Here is an 18566-nt window from a genome sequence, read left to right on the forward strand (position 1 = left end):
ACGTAGATGAGAAAACTAAGGTCTGTACAGACTCAGGGATTTGGGCCAAGGCTTCACATACTGATAAACGGTGGAGAGTGCCTAGGTCCCCTGTGGCTTTCCTACAACACTCTACTTAAGCAGTATTCTTCAATTATATATTGAAATCAATTAAGTACCTAAAACCAACAGGCACTAATTAGGCCAATTCTATCCAGGAATCACCCTGATGATGTTCAAATTCTGGCTTGCCCTAAAAGCCTAGGATAATATTAATAGACTACTAATGCTACTCTTTTTCTAAAAATTCTCCTTTTCCGTTTTTTCTAAGCTAATGGAATATGACTTTCAGCAGTAGACAGGGTAACAGGGTTTAAGCATAAATGGCAATACATGACTAGTGTGTATCCATGTCAAAGACTTACTTAAGACCGGCTGCAAAAATATTCTGAGAATTCAGAAATGTTTCAAGAAGGTAATGAAGACCATCCATAATCCTGCTATCCAAAGAATAACACTATTGTAACATTTTGTTTTATATCCTTGCGGGCATTTTCCAGGTGTACACAAGCACACACACCCAATGCACACATATTTATTTTGCAAAAAAGTGGGAACATACCATACAAATTTCTTTGTAAACATTCTCCTCATTTAACATCATATGTAGAGACCTTTAGTTAGTAATGTAACTCTACATTGTTGTTTTTAATGGCTATATAATATTCAATTGGGAAGCATAATTCAATTCTTTTGACATTTAGAGTTCTGTGATGAAAATTTTTTCAAGACATCTTTTCTAATGAGGTTTCCTTTAATGTTTTACACAGTGAACCTGTAATTCTCTACCGACATCAAGAATGAGACCGTATCAAAGAACGTATCTTTCCCCAAACAAGAAGATAACTTAGCAGGATCTAACTACCCCACACTCCCACTTTTGCTTAAATAATCTGGACTTTAGTTCCGCATTGTGCATTTTCCCCACATTACACATCTCTTTCAAAATCCTTTCATAGCATTTGCATTAAGCATCACACCATGTTATCAGTAACTGAGATGTAAATTTACATCTTGGCTAGTCATTGCTCTCCCCCGTCTTTCTTTCTGTCCCCTTTCCCTCTTTGTATTCATTATTCTTGTTCTCTTTTTGTCTGGATACTTCCTCAGAAACTTTCTGACAGGACACCTGAGTATCCAACTATCTGAAATTGTTTTTGGCCCTCCATGATGGTGAACTATATAGACTCACAAATCACCTCAAACGTGTGTAGATACAGCTAATAAATCAATGGGTCCTTCATATTCTGTTCAATGTTTTCGCTAAGTTATAAATCCCATTGTCAGATGGGGCTGCCGAGCATCACAAAATACTTACTTCAGAAGTTCCAAGGTTTTGTGATCGAGGGCAAGTCGGGGGTTTCCGGTCAGGTCTAGTTCTTGTAGTTTTGGAGGCAGGTTTTCTGGTAAAGTGACTTCGCTTAGCTCATTACAGCTCAGGTCCACGCACTGAAGGAATGAGGGGAAACAGGAAGTGAGGGCCTGGACAGGTGGTTCAGGTGGTTCTATGCTCCTACCCTTTACCCTGAGAATCCGTCAGACCATTCACTACATGATGCTGGCCAAACGCAGAAAAATGAGGTTGTCTGTTACCCTCCCATAAACACTTTAAAACAGATTTTGCTAAATGCAGCTAAAATGTTTACTGCCTTTGACTAATGCAGAAAATTTGTGTTCTTTACTCTCCCCATCTTTATCCTTTTAAGCTTATCTCTACATTAAAAAAATAAGCATTAACTGAAGACTCTAAGCATAGTTTTTCTTACTGCTCACAAAAATCTCTGCACCTGTTATGACCATAAGGATTACAGTTCTAACATCAAAATCCAACAGTGAAGGGCTTTCTTAAACCAAAAAACTTGCAACATGAGGAAAGGCAGGAAAACATACAAAATGAGAAGATAATTCAAAAGAAGCTAAATAAGAAATGGGTAAAAGACGAGCTGGTGCACATGCCTACTATATGCAAGGGAAAAAGGCACAAGTCACGTATGGATCCTGCCCTCCAGGCATCCACTACCTGGACTCTCCAACAGCTCCTGTCTAATCTCATTTGGGAAACAACCACAAAAAGGGTCAGCATATTGATTAGAACAAAAATTATGTGCTATCTGTGAATGGGAATAATACCTTCTTTCTCACAAAACCTGTATAAGGCTTAAATGAGAAAAGCCCTAAAATGAGGTGCTGCATTTGCATGATGGAGCAGGGAACCAGAGTAGAAGGCAGCTCGCCATGTACAAGAGAGAATAAGAGTAATTGGCAATTTTTCTGGATAACAGAATATGTAACCCACAATTCGGCAGAATGGGTAGGAAGCATTCAATTATCTGGCTTGGGGTGGCAGCTTATTATAATTTAAGATAATGCCTCAAGAGCCTATTAAAGATCTTAAGATGGTTTGAAAGGCAAATTGCATCTGAGAATTTCAGAATATTAAAAGTAGACAATCATTTTTATTTGGAAAAATTCTTAAGCCTATTATGGATTGGGGAGGGACAGAGACTGAATAAAATGAAAACATGCATTTTTGGAGAAATATATTCTCAACTGACTTCAAAGAATGCAGTTTCCACACAAATTATTTTATACCCTTGCTCCCAAACAGAAGCAATGATATAAAATTATACGCAATTTAAAATAATTATTTTGGGGGGCACCTGGGTGGCTCAGTCGTTAAGCGTCTGCCTTCGGCTCAGGTCATGATCCCGGGGTCCTGGGATCCAGGCCTGCATCAGGCTCCCTGCTCGGCAGGAAGCCTGCTTCTCCCTCTCCCACTCCCCCTGCTTGTGTTCCCTCTCTCGTTGTCTGTCAAAAAATAAATAAAATCTTTAAACAAAATAAAAATGATTACTTTTTATTATGAGAGGATTATAACCACATTACAAAAAGTTCGACCAGCAGAAAAGCTTAGAAAACTTGCCTTAAATGTAGTACCCTAACACAACCAGAGTTACTATTCTATATTCTTGCAGCCTCATTAATACAAACCCAAACTTTTAAAAAACATAAATGTGGCACAATGTCATCACATTTCACTTATTCCCTATCTGCACTCCCATCACCTTTGATAGCCTTAATACTCTAAGTACAGAAATTCACTTAACCTAAACATTAATAGGGAAACTGTCCTCTCTTTTTTCTTCTGTTTTTCCACTTATAATGGTTCCATCAACAGTCAACTGGACTTCAATGAAAAACTGATAATACTTATTAATGACGGGCTATTCCATCAGGATATACATGAGCACAGGGAAGACAAATGGTATCAGCACAATGTGCTGAGTAGTGATGAAACCCAAGGGCTGGCTGATGCATAACTTAGAACAAGTGATTGAAAGAAACAAATTCAGGTCAGAGCATGCCCTACAGGGAAAGACTACAGACCTTTCAGAACATTACTGAATTTTATGAAATTGATAAGCAACATTTTTCTAATGTTACTAATGATTTAAATTTTCACAGTTCTGCAGTTGTAACTGCTTATTGTTTAAATTACGAAATTATAAAATGAGTTCAGTAGGGTATTTATAAAGACAATGCTGGCAATATCTTTATAAATAATCCTCTTAGGTGGTGCTTATCAACATCACGACCCCCCCCATCCTTAATTTACTGCAGCCAGCTCCTGTACTCCGGCCGACCACATCAGCTCCCCGGGGAGGCCTGGGGCCGCACCCGGACTTTGCTCTAGTCTCGCTTCCCTCTGACCCACTCCCCACCAGGCTGTCAGGGTGACTCAGACGTGCTTTATCCCATCTGACCACACTCCGCCTTCCAATCTGCCTCCTCAGCATGCCCAACAAGGCCCTTCATCTGCACCTTTCGCCACCTGCTTCCTCACACTCTATATTCAGCTGTGTCAAACTTAATTCCAGTCCCTGCATGTGTCATGTTCTCACTTGTGCCTCTGCACACACTACTGTGACTGGGCCTCTTCGAGCTTTCCTTGCCTCTCACCTGGTAAAATCTGCCTTATGCTTCTAGTCTCAACTCAGTGCCAATTCCACTAGGACCCCTGTTTCAACTGATGCCCCTTGCTTATTTATTCCTTCCATTAGCCTATGATCCTGGGAACAGGCACTGCGGCTTCTCCTCCCATGTCCTGAGTTCTGTGCGGCACAAAGAGCACTGCCCAATGAATGCTTTCCTTCAAATGAGAAGCCAATGAACAGCTAATTGCCTGGGAACGGGTAGACAATTATTTGCTGAACGAATACATGAACGGATCTTCTGAGAAGGTCCTCCTTCAGTCAACTAGGATGGGAACTGAGACACATGTGCTTAGATTAAATTCGGTCTGGAGTAAGTCACACCCCAATGCGACACTTTCTTTAGTGGCAAATTGTGCTGCACATTGAAGGAGGTTTGTTCATAAAAATTGTAGGATGCTGGCACCTGGCGCTACCTACTGGCATGCACATAAATAGTGAATGCTCCATTTACAAGTACTATTTCCTATTCTTTTAACAGTTCTCAACAAACACTTGTTGGCTGAGTGAGTGTAATGGCTGCCACTGGGAAAATAGAAAATTGGGGGGTGAGACTGGAGAAAAACACAGTACTTGCATAGCCTATGTTATTTAATGTATGTTTCTCTATTGTTTAATGCGCTAAAACTTTCCTGAAAATACATTGCTAAATAGAATGTTAAATCTGCCTGCCACATGACTAACAAAGTTACCTTTCCCTCTCAGGCCTCTTCTAAGACACAGCTTGCAAAAGTTACTTGGCTTTCATACAAAATTCTGGTAAGAATACTGAAAACAGAATTATCCAATCCTCGGAAAAAGTGAGATAACTCATACTTGGAGGAACTCATGACTTAGAGGAAAATTACTGCTAATACGTTTAGCTAAGAGCACAGGAAAATAATCAGTGCATCTTAAAGAGAACTGATCTGATTTATCATTTAAGCATAGTTATCACCAAAGCTCCAATATCTTTATTATATTTTCCTCATAAAACATTACTAAAGACATAGGCATATTCATTTTTAAAAAAGATTTATTTATGTATTTTAGAGAGCGAGCGAGCGAGCACATGAGCGGGGAGGCAGAGGGAGAGAGAGAATCTCAAGCAGACTCCGCACTGAGCATGGAGCCTGATCTGGGGCTTGATCCCAGGACCCTGAGATCATGACCTGAGCCGAAACCAAGAGTCGGACACTCAGCTGACTGAGCCACCCAGGTACCCCAGGCATATCCATTTTCATTGCAGCGTGTGTTCTATTACCTGCCGGATAACTGCCAGTGTTGCCCTCAAACGGCAACTTTACCTCCTGGCTCTGGGCGACTCTGCAACCGCTCGCGTGATTCTTCAGAGGACAGCGAGCCCGCCCCCGCAGCCATGCTGCCCGACAGCTCTGTCAGGTGCAAAAGGGGGGCTCCCAGTCACCTCTGCACTCCCTTGCCCTCACGGAGCAAAAGCCGCTGATGTAATTATTTCTGTAACTATTTAGATATGTATATTGTTTAAACTGCCTCACCTTTCATCAGGGAGTTGCAAAAGAAGACCTTTAATCTTGTATAAAGCCTCCTTCTCTATTACAAATACTGTGATTTTTCTCTGAACAGCTTCACTAATTTTCATTATGAATTCATTAAGAAGCAAACAAATGCAAGTAGTCATCCAAAGGAACACTGATTTGGCACCTACAAAGCGGCAGACAATAGGCCAGACATCAGGGATCTACAGAGATGGCACCGCAGGCCCCACCCTGGGGAATTCCCAGGCCGGAGTGGGAAATAAACACTACTACCTCTAGCTGTGAATCAACAACAGGGTCAAGTGTGCGTGGTCACGACAGCAAAGGGGCCACTACTGAGACTTTCCAGGACAGGATTTTTGTGAGGAATCAAAGTTAAAGGTAATGTTAGGAAATCTCCTAAATAATTAATACTGACCCAGATTCTAGGACCATGACGACGACTGCTTCTGGTTTCTGGCTTTCAGATATGCAGTATAAATGCCTCGATGACCTTTTAAGTCTAGGAGGTCAGCTATTCTACCCTGCTAACACCTAACTGGTCCCTGATCTGTCTTCATTTGCATATCCTACTTTCCAAAGAATTAATCTCTTTTCTTTCATCCGTTCTGACCCAGCCATTTCCCCATGATCTTGGTGTCTTTATCACCAAGCTGGTTCTCTCTCTCTCTCTCTCTCTCTCTCTCTCTCTCTCCTTAGAAACAAGAGCAAGCAGAGTTTGATTCCAAGGGATAGTCAACTTCATACTTCACTTCCCAGTGAAACTAACACAGATCCTAGAGATGAGTTCACTCACCTTATCCAAGTAGGTCATCACTGCATAGTACAACATGAAAACAATCTTCTGAAGAAGATTTAAATCATTTTATTTTATTATTCTTTTTAATCTTTTTTTTTAAGTTTTTTTAAAAATTTGTCAGAGAGAGCACAAGCAGGGGGGTGTGGCAGGCAGAGGGAGAAGCAGGCTCCCCGCTGAGCAAGGAACCCAATGTGGGCCTGGATCGCAGGACCCTGGGATCATGACCTGAGGCAAAGGCAGACGGTTAACCGACTGAGCCACCCAGGCATCCCAGATTTAAAACATTTTAAAAGATACTGTTCATCCAGTAATTAAAATCAAGATGCCACAGGAACATGCTAAATTTAAAAAAGAAGTTGCTGATATGGTGTTTAAACTACAAATTTCATGCACATGTGTCACACGTTTGTCTACTTAAACCAGACTTCAAAAAAGGTTAGTCACTAACTGGAAGTTACTCAACTAAGATCTTGGGGAACCGAGCGCCATATTCATGGTCACTTTTGCTATTTGGATTCATTACCACGAGCGGCCGAAATGTGGACTTCAGCTCAGGACCAGCCAAGCCAAGTCTGGTTTATATGGTGACTCTGAAATCATGTCTTCTTCTCTACCTCATTGAGAGCTGATCTATATCCAGAGGGAAGCCCTTCTATTTTAGAACCAGGATAGAAAAATAACCTGCTCTGGGAATACAGGACTGGAGGTAGGGAAGATTTATTTGAAAGTGCTGAACAAAAGTGAAGACAATAAAACTAAGGAACAAGAGTACTCTGACTCTGGGTCCACTTGGGCTCACTGGAAAATTCTGAAAATAGAAAATGTTTTCCTACTAATAACTTATATGACCTTCTTGCCCAAGTATAGAAATCGATGCCTGAGGATGAGCAGATCTCACTGAATGTACCAAAATGAGAAAAGACCAGACCTAAATTTTATCCAAGACTAGAAGGTACATACAGTTTCTGTTTTAGGGGTACATGAATAATGGCTTAATTTTTCAAGTTAAAAAATGTATTTTAGCACATGTATTTTAGTAGGGGAACTTGTTTACCCTTTTAAGTAATAACTGGCTTTGAAATTTTGGTAACAAAGCTATGAATAAGCGCTTTCCTTTAAAGTCTTAAAAGAGACTGCTTGGAGAGAACAAGCTAGTTAAATATAGTAGGGCCTCTCCCTCTTTAAATCATGTTCCGTGCTCAGTTTTTATAATTGCAATGATCATAATACCTTTTAGGAACTACTTTACAATTACTTCATTTTCAACAAGCAATAGGAATATAATCTAGGGTTATTAACTCAGTAATAAAATTTTAGTATAGGCTGAGTATTTCAACTTAGGACATTAAAAACATGCTAATTTAGAGCTCAGTTTGCAGATGCTCATAGGTATTTTACCACTTGAGATACAGCAAGCCTTTTTACCAAGAATTTTCTTTTGGATGGTTTAAATGTGTGTAAATACACTGCAATTTAAGATATTCTCATATGAAAGAACACTGACATACCAACTCAGAGTTCTAAAACAATGTAACTACTACTTTATCAATGCTATCTGCCCAGGGCTGCAAAATGCACACTTCTGTATATAAAGGATACTTGATATTGCTCATCACCACTCCCACCCCAAAGAAAACCCCCAACCAACAAAATCTCTATCTATTGGTAACGGAAGAGCTGGATCAGAAAGACAGGACATGGGGCGCCTGGGTGGTTCAGTCATTAAGTGTCTGCCTTCAGCTCAGGTCACGATCCCAGGGTCCTGGCACCGAGCCCCGCATCGGGTTCCCTGCTCCGCGGGGAGCCTGCTTCTCCCTCCCCCACTCCCCCTGCTTGCGCTCTCTGACAAATGAATAAAATTAAAAAAAAAAAAAAAGGACATTATTAACATACAGAAACTGCTAAGATAAAATAGCTGGGATAACAAGAAAAATCTAAGACCAAAAGAAACAAAAGCATTAAAAAACCAATACGAGAAGTAAAACTTTTAAAGGAGCTGTACAGTCAGGCACAGACAGAGGTCAACAGAAGACGTTCAACAGAAACAGAAGGCCCCGACTTCAGATCCAGGAAGCCAAGCTAGGGTCGAGGAGAGAATTCATTTTCACCGAACAAGAGTCAGATTTTGCAAAATCTAGTCAAAACCTGGAAAGTTCAAATGTCCACCTGTATCTGTACTTTAAACCAGACACTTAAAAAAAAAAAGCCTAATCCACAATTTAGAGTTACAGAACATTAAAAACCAGGTGCAGAAAGCAAGACCAGCAAATGGGAGGTTGGTTTGGAGACTCTTCCCTTCTTGTCCTGGGGTCCCACCGGGCACAGTGCACAGAGACCAGTTTATAGGCCCCTGCAGAAGATACCATGTCCAGCAATGGGCAACACAGGGGCCCCGGGAAGCTCAGCAGCTAACCTAGTACTGAAGGCAAAGACGTATTTGTTTAAGTAACATATTTCCGTATTTTACTGATCATCAACCAGAACAGTTGCTCCATATAATCAACATCACAGTTGAACCCCATCAAGGACTGTATTAATTAGAGCTAACCTTTACAGAGTTCCTGCTACGTGCCACTCCTATTGCAAACGTTCACACGTACTATTTCCTTTCATCCTCACAGCAATGCTGTAAAGGAAGGACTATTCTTCCCCTCATTGTCCAGCTGAAGAGATGGAGCAGTTAAGGAACTTATAGCTAGATTCAGCTCCAGGTCTGTCTCCCTTCAGAGCCCCCCCTCTTCACCAGTGTGTAAGGTACTATGTAGAAAGTAAGAGTAAACTATGGCTGCTAGCTTATAACCAATGTTCTAAAATGCCCGCGATGTATGAAATGATAGTGTGCTCCCAGTGAAACACATCGTGGCCTAAAGCGTGCACACACTTAGGAAATGGCTTGTGTACACCTCAACCATGCAAATGTACAAAAACAGCTGTGGTGAAAGATTATGAGTGCTACTTAAAGTGCCTTCAAATGTCTACACACTTTCTTAAATCTGATACATAAAGGTCATATCAGAAAGTGCCTGAAAAATGAAGAGTGGCCAAGTAGGATGACTTCTGTTCCCTTTAGGAGGTTAGAATGTGCTCCAAGTCTATAACCACTGAGTTATTTTTTATTAAGCACAAAACCGATGATCAGAAATGTTAAGATGCAAATGAAAAAATACATGCTATGTAAAGAACTTCTTACTTTGGCACCAAAAAAACATGAATAAAAAGTTGTTAGATGGCTTTCATTCTGGTGAACTGGTTTCAGCCTATGATCTACCCTGAGTCAGAAGCCAGGAACTGCAGACTATCTCTGCCACCAATTTGCTGTCTTCATGTACACAAATCCCTTCATTATTCAGCACACCAACATCAAATGGGAATAATACCAGTTCTGCTAATTTCATTAAGTTGAAATGACTATTTGGTGACAGTACTGATGCTGTATTTATCTAGGGAATTATTACTAAGTGGGTGCTGTATGGTGGATGCTACATAATTGGGGAAGTCCGGGGGCGAGTGTGCGGTGGTACTGTTAACTTTTTCAAACTGCTGTCAGACATTTGAGTGACAAACTCTTTCGAGCCTCATAACCACCCTGGAAATAAGGGGGACAAGTATTGTTAGATAGGAAAGAGTTAGGTGACTCTACGGTTAGCCTTAATTCACACAGCTAGTTATGGACAGAGCCCAGAATATAATTTTCCCAATTCCTAACCCAGTGCCTTTTTATTTCTTCTTCTTCTTCTTGTTTTTTATCCCCCTATGTTGATTCGACCGTGTAGTCCAGTAGCTAGGAAGGACGGGGCAGGGATGACTGGGAGTCTTCACTCCAACAAAGGTGCAAACACCCTGAACTGATGAACTGGAGAAAACAATTCTCTTTCCTGACATGCAGCTTGGAGTTTATGAGATCAAACCACATACCTTGATTTCTGGGAGCTGCATAACTTCAGGAAAGACCTCGATGCAATTAGAATGAGCAATGATGGTGTGCATGCGCCGGCAATTCATGATGGTCGTCGGGATGGCTTTCAGTTTGTTCCCACTGATGTCAATTTCTTCAAGTTCCTCCAGTTTTGCCATTTTACTAAAAAAGACAAAATCCAAGGGGCAGGGGGGTCAAAAAATAATCATAAGGCAATTTAAGAAGAAAATAATACATAATGAGAATAAAAAGGGAATTTACTATGAGTCTAAAGATCCTTTAAAGATTGACTTGTATAATATACACTTCATGTTAACTATACTGGAATTAAAAAAAAAGATTCACTTGTAATAACCATTTTAACAAACGACCATTTTTCACTACCGTTTTTGAGTATCAAAGTATTTTAATACCTCCTTTCCTACTACAAAACAAAAACTACTAACTTCAACTCTTCAAATTAAGCAAAAACAGAAGAATGGATGTCCCTTTCCTCTTAAAACTGTGTGAATTAAATTATCCCAGCAACAATAACTATGCTACATAGCTTAGTCTGAACTTCAATAAAAATCCTACTCAAGTGGGTCAAAAGTGAGCATTAGTCCAATATAAGTGCTTTGAAAGAGCTCAGTCTGAGAGAATGACTTCCTGGTATTGGCACTGAGAACTCAAGGGGATGTAGAGGAGAACAGGAGGACATATCTTCGTGTGAAGATATGCTTTCTCCTAAAACCCTACTCCCCAAACTCCTCTGACATCATTCGTGATGATAAGGTGGTGGGGAGTATCATCTGGGTCATCTCTTGACCTTCTGGCAGTGCCCAAATTCAAACCATACCCAAAAGAAATTTCTCTCACCTCCTGCTAAACATCAACAAAAGCGGACTCTCTCTAACCTTACCTTAATAGATGTCCTAATATATTGAACACTTTTGTTTAAGAATGTCTTTTATTGTTGTCAACCTTAATTTATAGCTGATCATCGTCATAATAAGTAATAATTATAGTAACCGAATAAAGAAAATTTCAGAGTTAAGGTTTCTTGCCTTTTCTGTAAATCTGGAGGAAAAAAACCTTCCACCCCTATAATCCCTATAATAGCATCTACCACCCTTCTGACTCTTTTTCTACCACTGTTGATGCTCAACTCCAAAAAGCACAGGGATTCCCAATGAGTGTAACTCAAACTTATAATCTGAATCATTCAGTTTACAATTGTCGCTATCTCCTCTGTTATGGCTGCCTGTGTCATAATTAACCTTTAAAAAATTTAGCAAGAAATTCTTTTATTACTTTTCTTCCTGTCATCTCTCAAATATAAAGGTTATCTTATTTGCTTATCTTGAAAATAAATATATGCCAAAGATACAAAACTAAGTTTTCATATGACGACATCAAGTCTTTTAATATCCGAAACAGCCAACACGGCATTGGGATGCACTACAAACAACACTATGTACGTGGACTGTGATGTAATCCAGCTCCGATTGCCTGAATTTATAAGACTATTACTTCTTGGGAAGAAATATGGAGAAATCAATGAGTAACGGGGCATGAAAAATGACTGAAAATATAGAAATCCGGCCCAACAAAGAAAAAGTTAAAGAAGTTTCCGTTTGTCAACATACAAAGAAAGTGGTCGAAGGGCCAGACGGCTGGAGCATGTTCTTTAGTTCAGCAACCAGCTGTGGAGTGTCTACCCCAGGCCAGACCTCATAGGAGACATGGGCCTGATGGAGGCAATTCACAATCCTGACTCTTAAGGAACTCAAGAGTCTTTAAGGGAGTTCCTGTGTCATATCACAATCCCCAGGGAGATAGAAATTATAGAATGGATTTTTATGAGGTGCATAAAAAAATTCTCTGCATTTAGGCTGATTACAACTGGCATGGGTCATGGGGGGATACCATCAAAATCTGAGTTGATGACATTTCTCCCGCAGGGCTTACTCACCATCTCAAATAGGACCATGAGTCCTTTCAGAGATATTGTTATGTGATGACCATGTTTTCTTTCAAAAATATCATCTCCTCATTCCATAGTAAAATACTATGTACACAGTAAAAGTACATAGAAGTTTAAAAAAAAGGTACATAGAAATACAGTATACAGAAGAAAAAAGGTTTAGTCATTAACATCATTAACATCAAATGAGAGGAAAAAAATCAAGAAATAAAGATATACAACAACAACAACAAAACAGAGCAATACTTGAAGTCAATGCATATTTGCAATGCATAGTAAGGATTCTGTAGGTTGGCAGCCTTGATGGCAGTGGGGGGAAGCTGTGCCAATATTTTGCTTTGTCCCAGGGCTGAGCTGTATGGCAGCAGAATAGTAGAGGGGTTAGTGTTTGCTGCTTTGATGTGTGGATATGCGTTCCAAGTCCTAACTTGTTAGATGCCAAATGCCAATGACACAGAAGCCTAGTAAATCCTTCCAGGCTCCGTGTGGGGATTCAGTCAAAGTTAGACACAATGCCACTGCTCCCCAAAATTAGAAGTTCACATTACAACAGAATTAAAAATGGAATATTCTGACAGCCATAAATTATTTACAACACCACAGGGCTTCTGTGGTTGCAGAGACCACCACTGCTTTTTACACCACAGCACAAATATAAAAACCAGTAGCTAATTAAGAACCGTAAGGTATTCTAGTTTATGTTCTAAATTCCCACACACCATAGTAGGGTAATTTTTAAAAAATAATTTGGCTAAAAAGAACCAAAAGAAAAAACATGCCCATGAAATGACAGATCTTATTTCAAAATCACAAGTAACACGGTTGTGATTGGGTCTTGGGATACATTCATATTAGAAAAACTAACACCTTTCTCTTTAGGGAAATGCTAATCGTGGCTCAGATGAAAGACAACTGTGAATAAGGATCAGGAGGAACAAGCTTCACATGATGTGGGAAATAAACATTTTATCTTTTGTTTTTCCATCTATGAATCCATTTTCAGAAATGCAATGAAGAACATCACTCTGTGATCTTCTTTTACCTTGCTGGAAAACTTTGAAGTCGATTGTAGGCCATATGAAGGATCTTTAGATGGGGGTGTCCTGTTAACAGGGGCACACATTTATCTGTGAGGTTGTTATTTGTCAAATACAACTCCTGTAAGATGCTGTTCGTCTCTTCAGAAAGAGTGGCTGGAGGAAGGGTTTCCAGTTTGTTTGCAGATGCATTCAGGAATCTCAGGCTACAATGACAAAATTGCAACAAAATCCCACTGGTAAACCAGAGGTCTAGTCCAGGACCCTCAACAAATCTAGAATTTTTCTGACTGATACCTGGAATATTAGAAACTGGATTTAAAAGTAGGCCCCGGCTTTACTAGCAGGCATATGGATACATGACTCCACTATCTATGATGAACACCCGAACTTAATGTGTTAAATACAGATAAAAATCAGTTTTTATGGAAGCACAAAGGTGAGAGGAAGTGATTAATTTTATAGCTGGTACAGGGAGTGGAAGGGAAAGTGATAAGGTAAAGTTATTATTCTGCCTTAAGGAAGAGAAAACAATTGCCTATTTTTAAATAAAAGAAACCTTAGAGTAATAAACCAATTAGACATTAGGTCACAATACAACAAAATCACATAGTGACCAAGTCCTTTTCAGTATGGTGCCCAAAGCACATCTTACTGACATGTGTTCACAACTGCAGGCGACACTTGGCTCTGTACTGACTACTGTATAGCAGTGAGAATGAAAAACTGCAACCACACACATCAGCAGGATGATGCTCACAAATAGGAGAGCGAAAGGAGTGATACCAGAGGATTCACTGCATGAGTCCATAATTATCAAATTCAAAGTTGGGCAAAACTAACGTATGGGTTGTCTGGGTGGCTCAGTCATTAAGCGCCCAACTCTTGACTTTGGCTCAGGTCATGATCTCAGGGTTATGGGATCGAGCCCTGCTTCAGGCTCTGCGCTCAGTGGGGAGTCTGAGTTTCTCTCCCTCTCCCTTTGCCCCTTCCCCATGCACACACTCTCACTCCCTAAAATAAATAAATCTTTAAACAAAACAAAACAACCAATGTATGCTATTAGAAGTCAGGGAAGGGAAGTAGTGTCTGGGAGAGAGCTTCTAATTTTTCTAATACAATGTTTTGGTTCTTGATCTGGGTGCTGGTTACACAAGTGTGTTCACTTAATTCATCAAGTGCTACACTTATGATTTGGCCCTTTCTGTATTTATATTATATTTCAATAAGATTTACATTAAAATAAACAAACAAGGGGGGGGGCGCCTGGGTGGCTCAGTTGGTTAAACCGCTGCCTTCAGCTCAGGTCACGATCCCAGGGTCCTGGGATTGAGCTCCACGTCGGGCTCCCTGCTCATGCAGGAAGCCTGCTTCTCTCTCTGCCTGCCGCTCCCCAAGCTTGTGCTCTCTCCCTCTCTCTCTCTCTCTCGCTATTTCTGTGTGTCAAATAAATAAATAAAATCTTTAAAATAAACAAACAAGGGGTATATGCTGCCCCAGTTATCCAGATGACAGAGTGAAAATGGCTAAAATATGAAGAACGTTTTTACACCCCAGCTAACTAAAATCACATAATCCTTCCATAGTTATTGTGAAGCACAGATAAACGGAAAGCGAAGCTGGAGAACTGAAGCAGAATCCTTGCTGTGATCAGGCTCCACGTCACTGGAAAGAGAAGGGAAGGAAGGACAGAGCAGGTACTGTGCCTGGCTCGTGAGTCACACAGGTGACCCTCCAGCTTCACAACGGACCTGCACTGTGTGGGCTCCACTGGGAAGCTACAGCATCCGGAATGTGGAGAGTGTTCTGCCCATCACACTCTCCACTATGGTTACCAAGGTCAAAGCCACCTTGCCTCCCCATCTGGAAAAGCCTGTTAATGAACCACCTTTGTCTTGTTTCACAACCACCTGGGTTTGAAACTTTCAGCGTCCAATTCAGGACTGCTTTGCCATATGTTAGGAAAAAGGAATAAAATCTTCCTTAAAAAAGGACTACGGAATACGAAGTATAGTTATTTTTAAATTTGGACCAAAAGAAGGCTTTGTATTCAGGAGTCATCACCAGGACTGTCACGCCAAACTCTCAATCCCCTAATCTTCCCCAATCTTGCAAAACCCCCACACATACTTACACACACACTCCAATTACACTACTTGTCTAAGGAAAAGCAGCTTCCCCAAAATAGAACATTTTCCATTAAAGAAACATGTATTCCGTTGACATTTAAAAAAAAAAAAGGAAGTTAGAAAGGGCTGTACAGACCATAAATAGTCATGGGAAATTATAGTCGTGTGTGCTACACAGAAGAAAATAAAGGTCATTCATGCAGTTTCTGAAATGGTTTTGAACTAGGAAGGAAACCAATTTCAGCACCATAGTTCTTCAAAGTATTTTTACAAGTCTGTTTCGTTATATCACCTGACTTAAATACCCTGTTAAGAATTTCTTCAGTGAAGAATTAGAACAAATTAAAATGTATTGCCCCGAAACATCATGGACTGGGGTTGGCTGGGAAACTATATGACAATCTCATTAAAATATAATTGTCTAGGCAATATATAGTTATGGACGTAAGAAAAGAGAATTCATGAATGTTTGTATATCTTCAGGCCAGAAAAGGAGGGAATATTGCTTTGAAAGAAAAAAAGACTGACTAGCGAATGCTCACCTAGAAAGCTGCCAAAAGGACTTTGAAAATCCCTTACAACATCTGAATGAAGAGAAGAAAGTGATTTCCAAAGAGACTTGTCCTCTCATCAAGATGTTGAAATTTGCTGTACTGAAGGAGCCATATACTCTTTGGTGGGAAATTAAGAGGGAGAAAAAAAAGAAAATCCCACATCCTACCCTGCCAGGAAATGAAACGAAGTCGAAACTACATGTGCTGGTTCCAAAGGATTTGATTTGAACTGAAAGGGGCTGACTGAATCATCTTGTTAGTTAACGGTCAGAGGGCAGATAATTGGGCTAAAAAGATTTTTGATTATAACGGTCTCAGGAAAATTCAATTCAAAGACCATTCTCTTAAAAATAAAAACACTTGTCCCCCAACCTCACAATATTTCAGCAGGAGACAAATGCTGCATTTCCACCAGAATGAGCAACTACTTTCATTTTGCAGAATTTCTCCAGTGTGGTTAACAGTTTAACTCAAAAATCAGGGTATATAACCGCACCCCCTGCTTTCAAAACCTCCAAAAAATTCCTAAAGCGCTGAGTTTGGTCTCAACTCAAGATGATATAATAACCTCCTTAAGCCTCTCCCTTATAGATTTTTGTTTTAACTGTATAAAAGATAAAAGACTGGTTCACGTGCCAAGAAACGTTTCATCCATATAATCCTCTTCACTAGGCGACCCTCCTCTGCTAAATAGAGAAAAAGCAGTCACATATGACTGCTTTCTATTCATCTGTAAGGTGCTGTGTAGAGACCACAGCTCTTTCCTATTTTCTATTTCATTTGGTTCTCCCATCACCACAGAGATGCCCCCTCATATTTCACCGAAGACAGAAACACAAGCTGAGAAAGGTCAAATTACTTGGCAATTATTAAACAGTAATTAATGACAGAGCCAGAAATAAAACCCAGACCTCATTAATCTTAAGAGTCCATGATTCCCTAACACATCTCTCCAAAATTCAAATGTTAAAAAACAGTAATAATAAAACATTTTCCTGAGGACATTTTCATAGGCCCTTCTCTCCTGAAATGCTGGAGGTGAAGCAGGGCACCTGCTGGGTAGTGTGAAAACTACATGTGCACGGTACTTTAAACTCCATCCTTAAGATAACTTAGTACTTAAAAACTTTTCTTAGCAGAAGGTACAAAAGTTGCAGAAAAAAACTCATGTACAGCTCCTGCCCTAAAGCATTTGGAAAGCTGCCCACAACAGCTGGGAGACAAATCCACTTCCTGCTTCTTGAGCAATTGCTCTGTTCTTCCTTGGCACATTCTGTCCATCTGCTCTGGCTCATCTAGGTTTTTTTGTTTTGTTTTGTTTTGTTTTTGTTTGTTTGCTTTTTAGTAATTTCCAGCACACCCTTAAATTTTACAGCCAAATTCTGTCACTGAAACAAAGTGCAGGATTTGGTATCAAAACCGATTTACCTATTTGTAAGTATACCAGGCCTTCTGCATTAAAAAAAAAAAAATTATTTATTTTAGAGAGAGAGAGCGCACAAGCTGAGGGAGGGGCAGAGGGAGAGAGAGAATCTCAAGCAGACTCTGGGCTGAGTGCAGAGCCCAACACAGGGCTCAATCTCATGACCCTGAGATCATGCCCTGAGCCGAAACCAAGAGTCAGATGCTCAATGGACTGAGCCACCCAGGCACCCCGGCATTCCTCATTTTAATAGTTTTTCTGGAGATCAGTACTGAGACTTCTATTCTATTAAAAATACAAAAGGTTAAGATTTCAAGCCCAGCAAAACTCTTCTACTTTTAGACAAAACCTTGATTTCTGGCCCCCAATGTCCCAGAACTGTGAAACACTATCAATTCCTTATCATCTGTCTGTACAGAACAACACTTTTAACAATTTCATCTGTCTTCAGAAGGCTGATAGCTCTTAAGGGAAGGGCTTTCAAATGTTTGATAGTAACCAAGAGTACAAATTACATTTTACATTACCCCCCAGTACAGATGCAACATACACATGTATCAATGAAAGTTTCAGAGAAGCACCTGGGTGGCTCAGTCGGTTAAACATCCGACTCTTGATTTCAGCTCAGGTCATGGTCTTAGAGTTGTGGGATGGAGCCCCGTGTTGGGCTCTGCATTCAGCCCAGAGTCTGCTTGTCTCTGTTCCTTCCCCCCGCCTGCTCTCTCTGAAATAAATAAATAAAATCTTGGGGCGCCTGGGTAGCACAGTCGGTTAAGCACCCAACTCTTGGTTTTGGCTCAGGTCACGATCTCAGGGTCGTGAGACTGAGCCCCATGTTGGACTCTGCACTCAGCCCAGGGTCTGCTTGAGATTCTCTCTCTCTCTGCCCCTCCTGCTTGTGCTGTCTCTCTCTAAAATAAATAAAATCTTTTAAAAATAAATAATAAATAAATAAAATCTTTTTTAAAAAGTAGAAAAAAAAGTTTCACAATCACTACTTAATCTGACTCTATTTGTTTCTATCCTACTTAATTTTTTAAAGTGTTGGTAGAAACCCACCGAATTAATGTTTTACCCCGCTAGTCAATTTGAAAAAAGAACCACAATTATTAATTGCCTAGCACCACCACCTAATAGTGGGGATTCCAAGTGAAGAAAAATTGCATACAGTCTAACAGGACTATTATTTTGGAAGGTATGAAAATCTGCCTGGCT

At 40.2% G+C, this 18566-nt stretch overlaps 1 protein-coding gene across 1 annotated transcript in view; it reads right to left on the reverse strand.

The window, feature by feature from the left end:
- The window catches only part of PHLPP1 (PH domain and leucine rich repeat protein phosphatase 1), a 216293-nt gene that overhangs the window by 14640 nt on the left and 183087 nt on the right, over positions 1-18566 (reverse strand). Inside the window, exons 11-13 of the mRNA XM_025886739.2 lie at positions 13251-13451; positions 10242-10404; positions 1358-1488 (exon numbers count right to left, since the gene is read on the reverse strand). Of these exons, the coding sequence (XP_025742524.1) occupies positions 1358-1488; positions 10242-10404; positions 13251-13451 (495 nt within the window). The remainder of the gene's footprint in view (positions 1-1357; positions 1489-10241; positions 10405-13250; positions 13452-18566) is intronic.

Source organism: Callorhinus ursinus, unplaced genomic scaffold (assembly GCF_003265705.2).
Source record: "Callorhinus ursinus isolate GAN/ISIS: 27379988/994484 unplaced genomic scaffold, GSC_fseal_2.0 scaffold11, whole genome shotgun sequence".
Classification (NCBI taxonomy): Eukaryota; Metazoa; Chordata; class Mammalia; order Carnivora; family Otariidae; genus Callorhinus; species Callorhinus ursinus.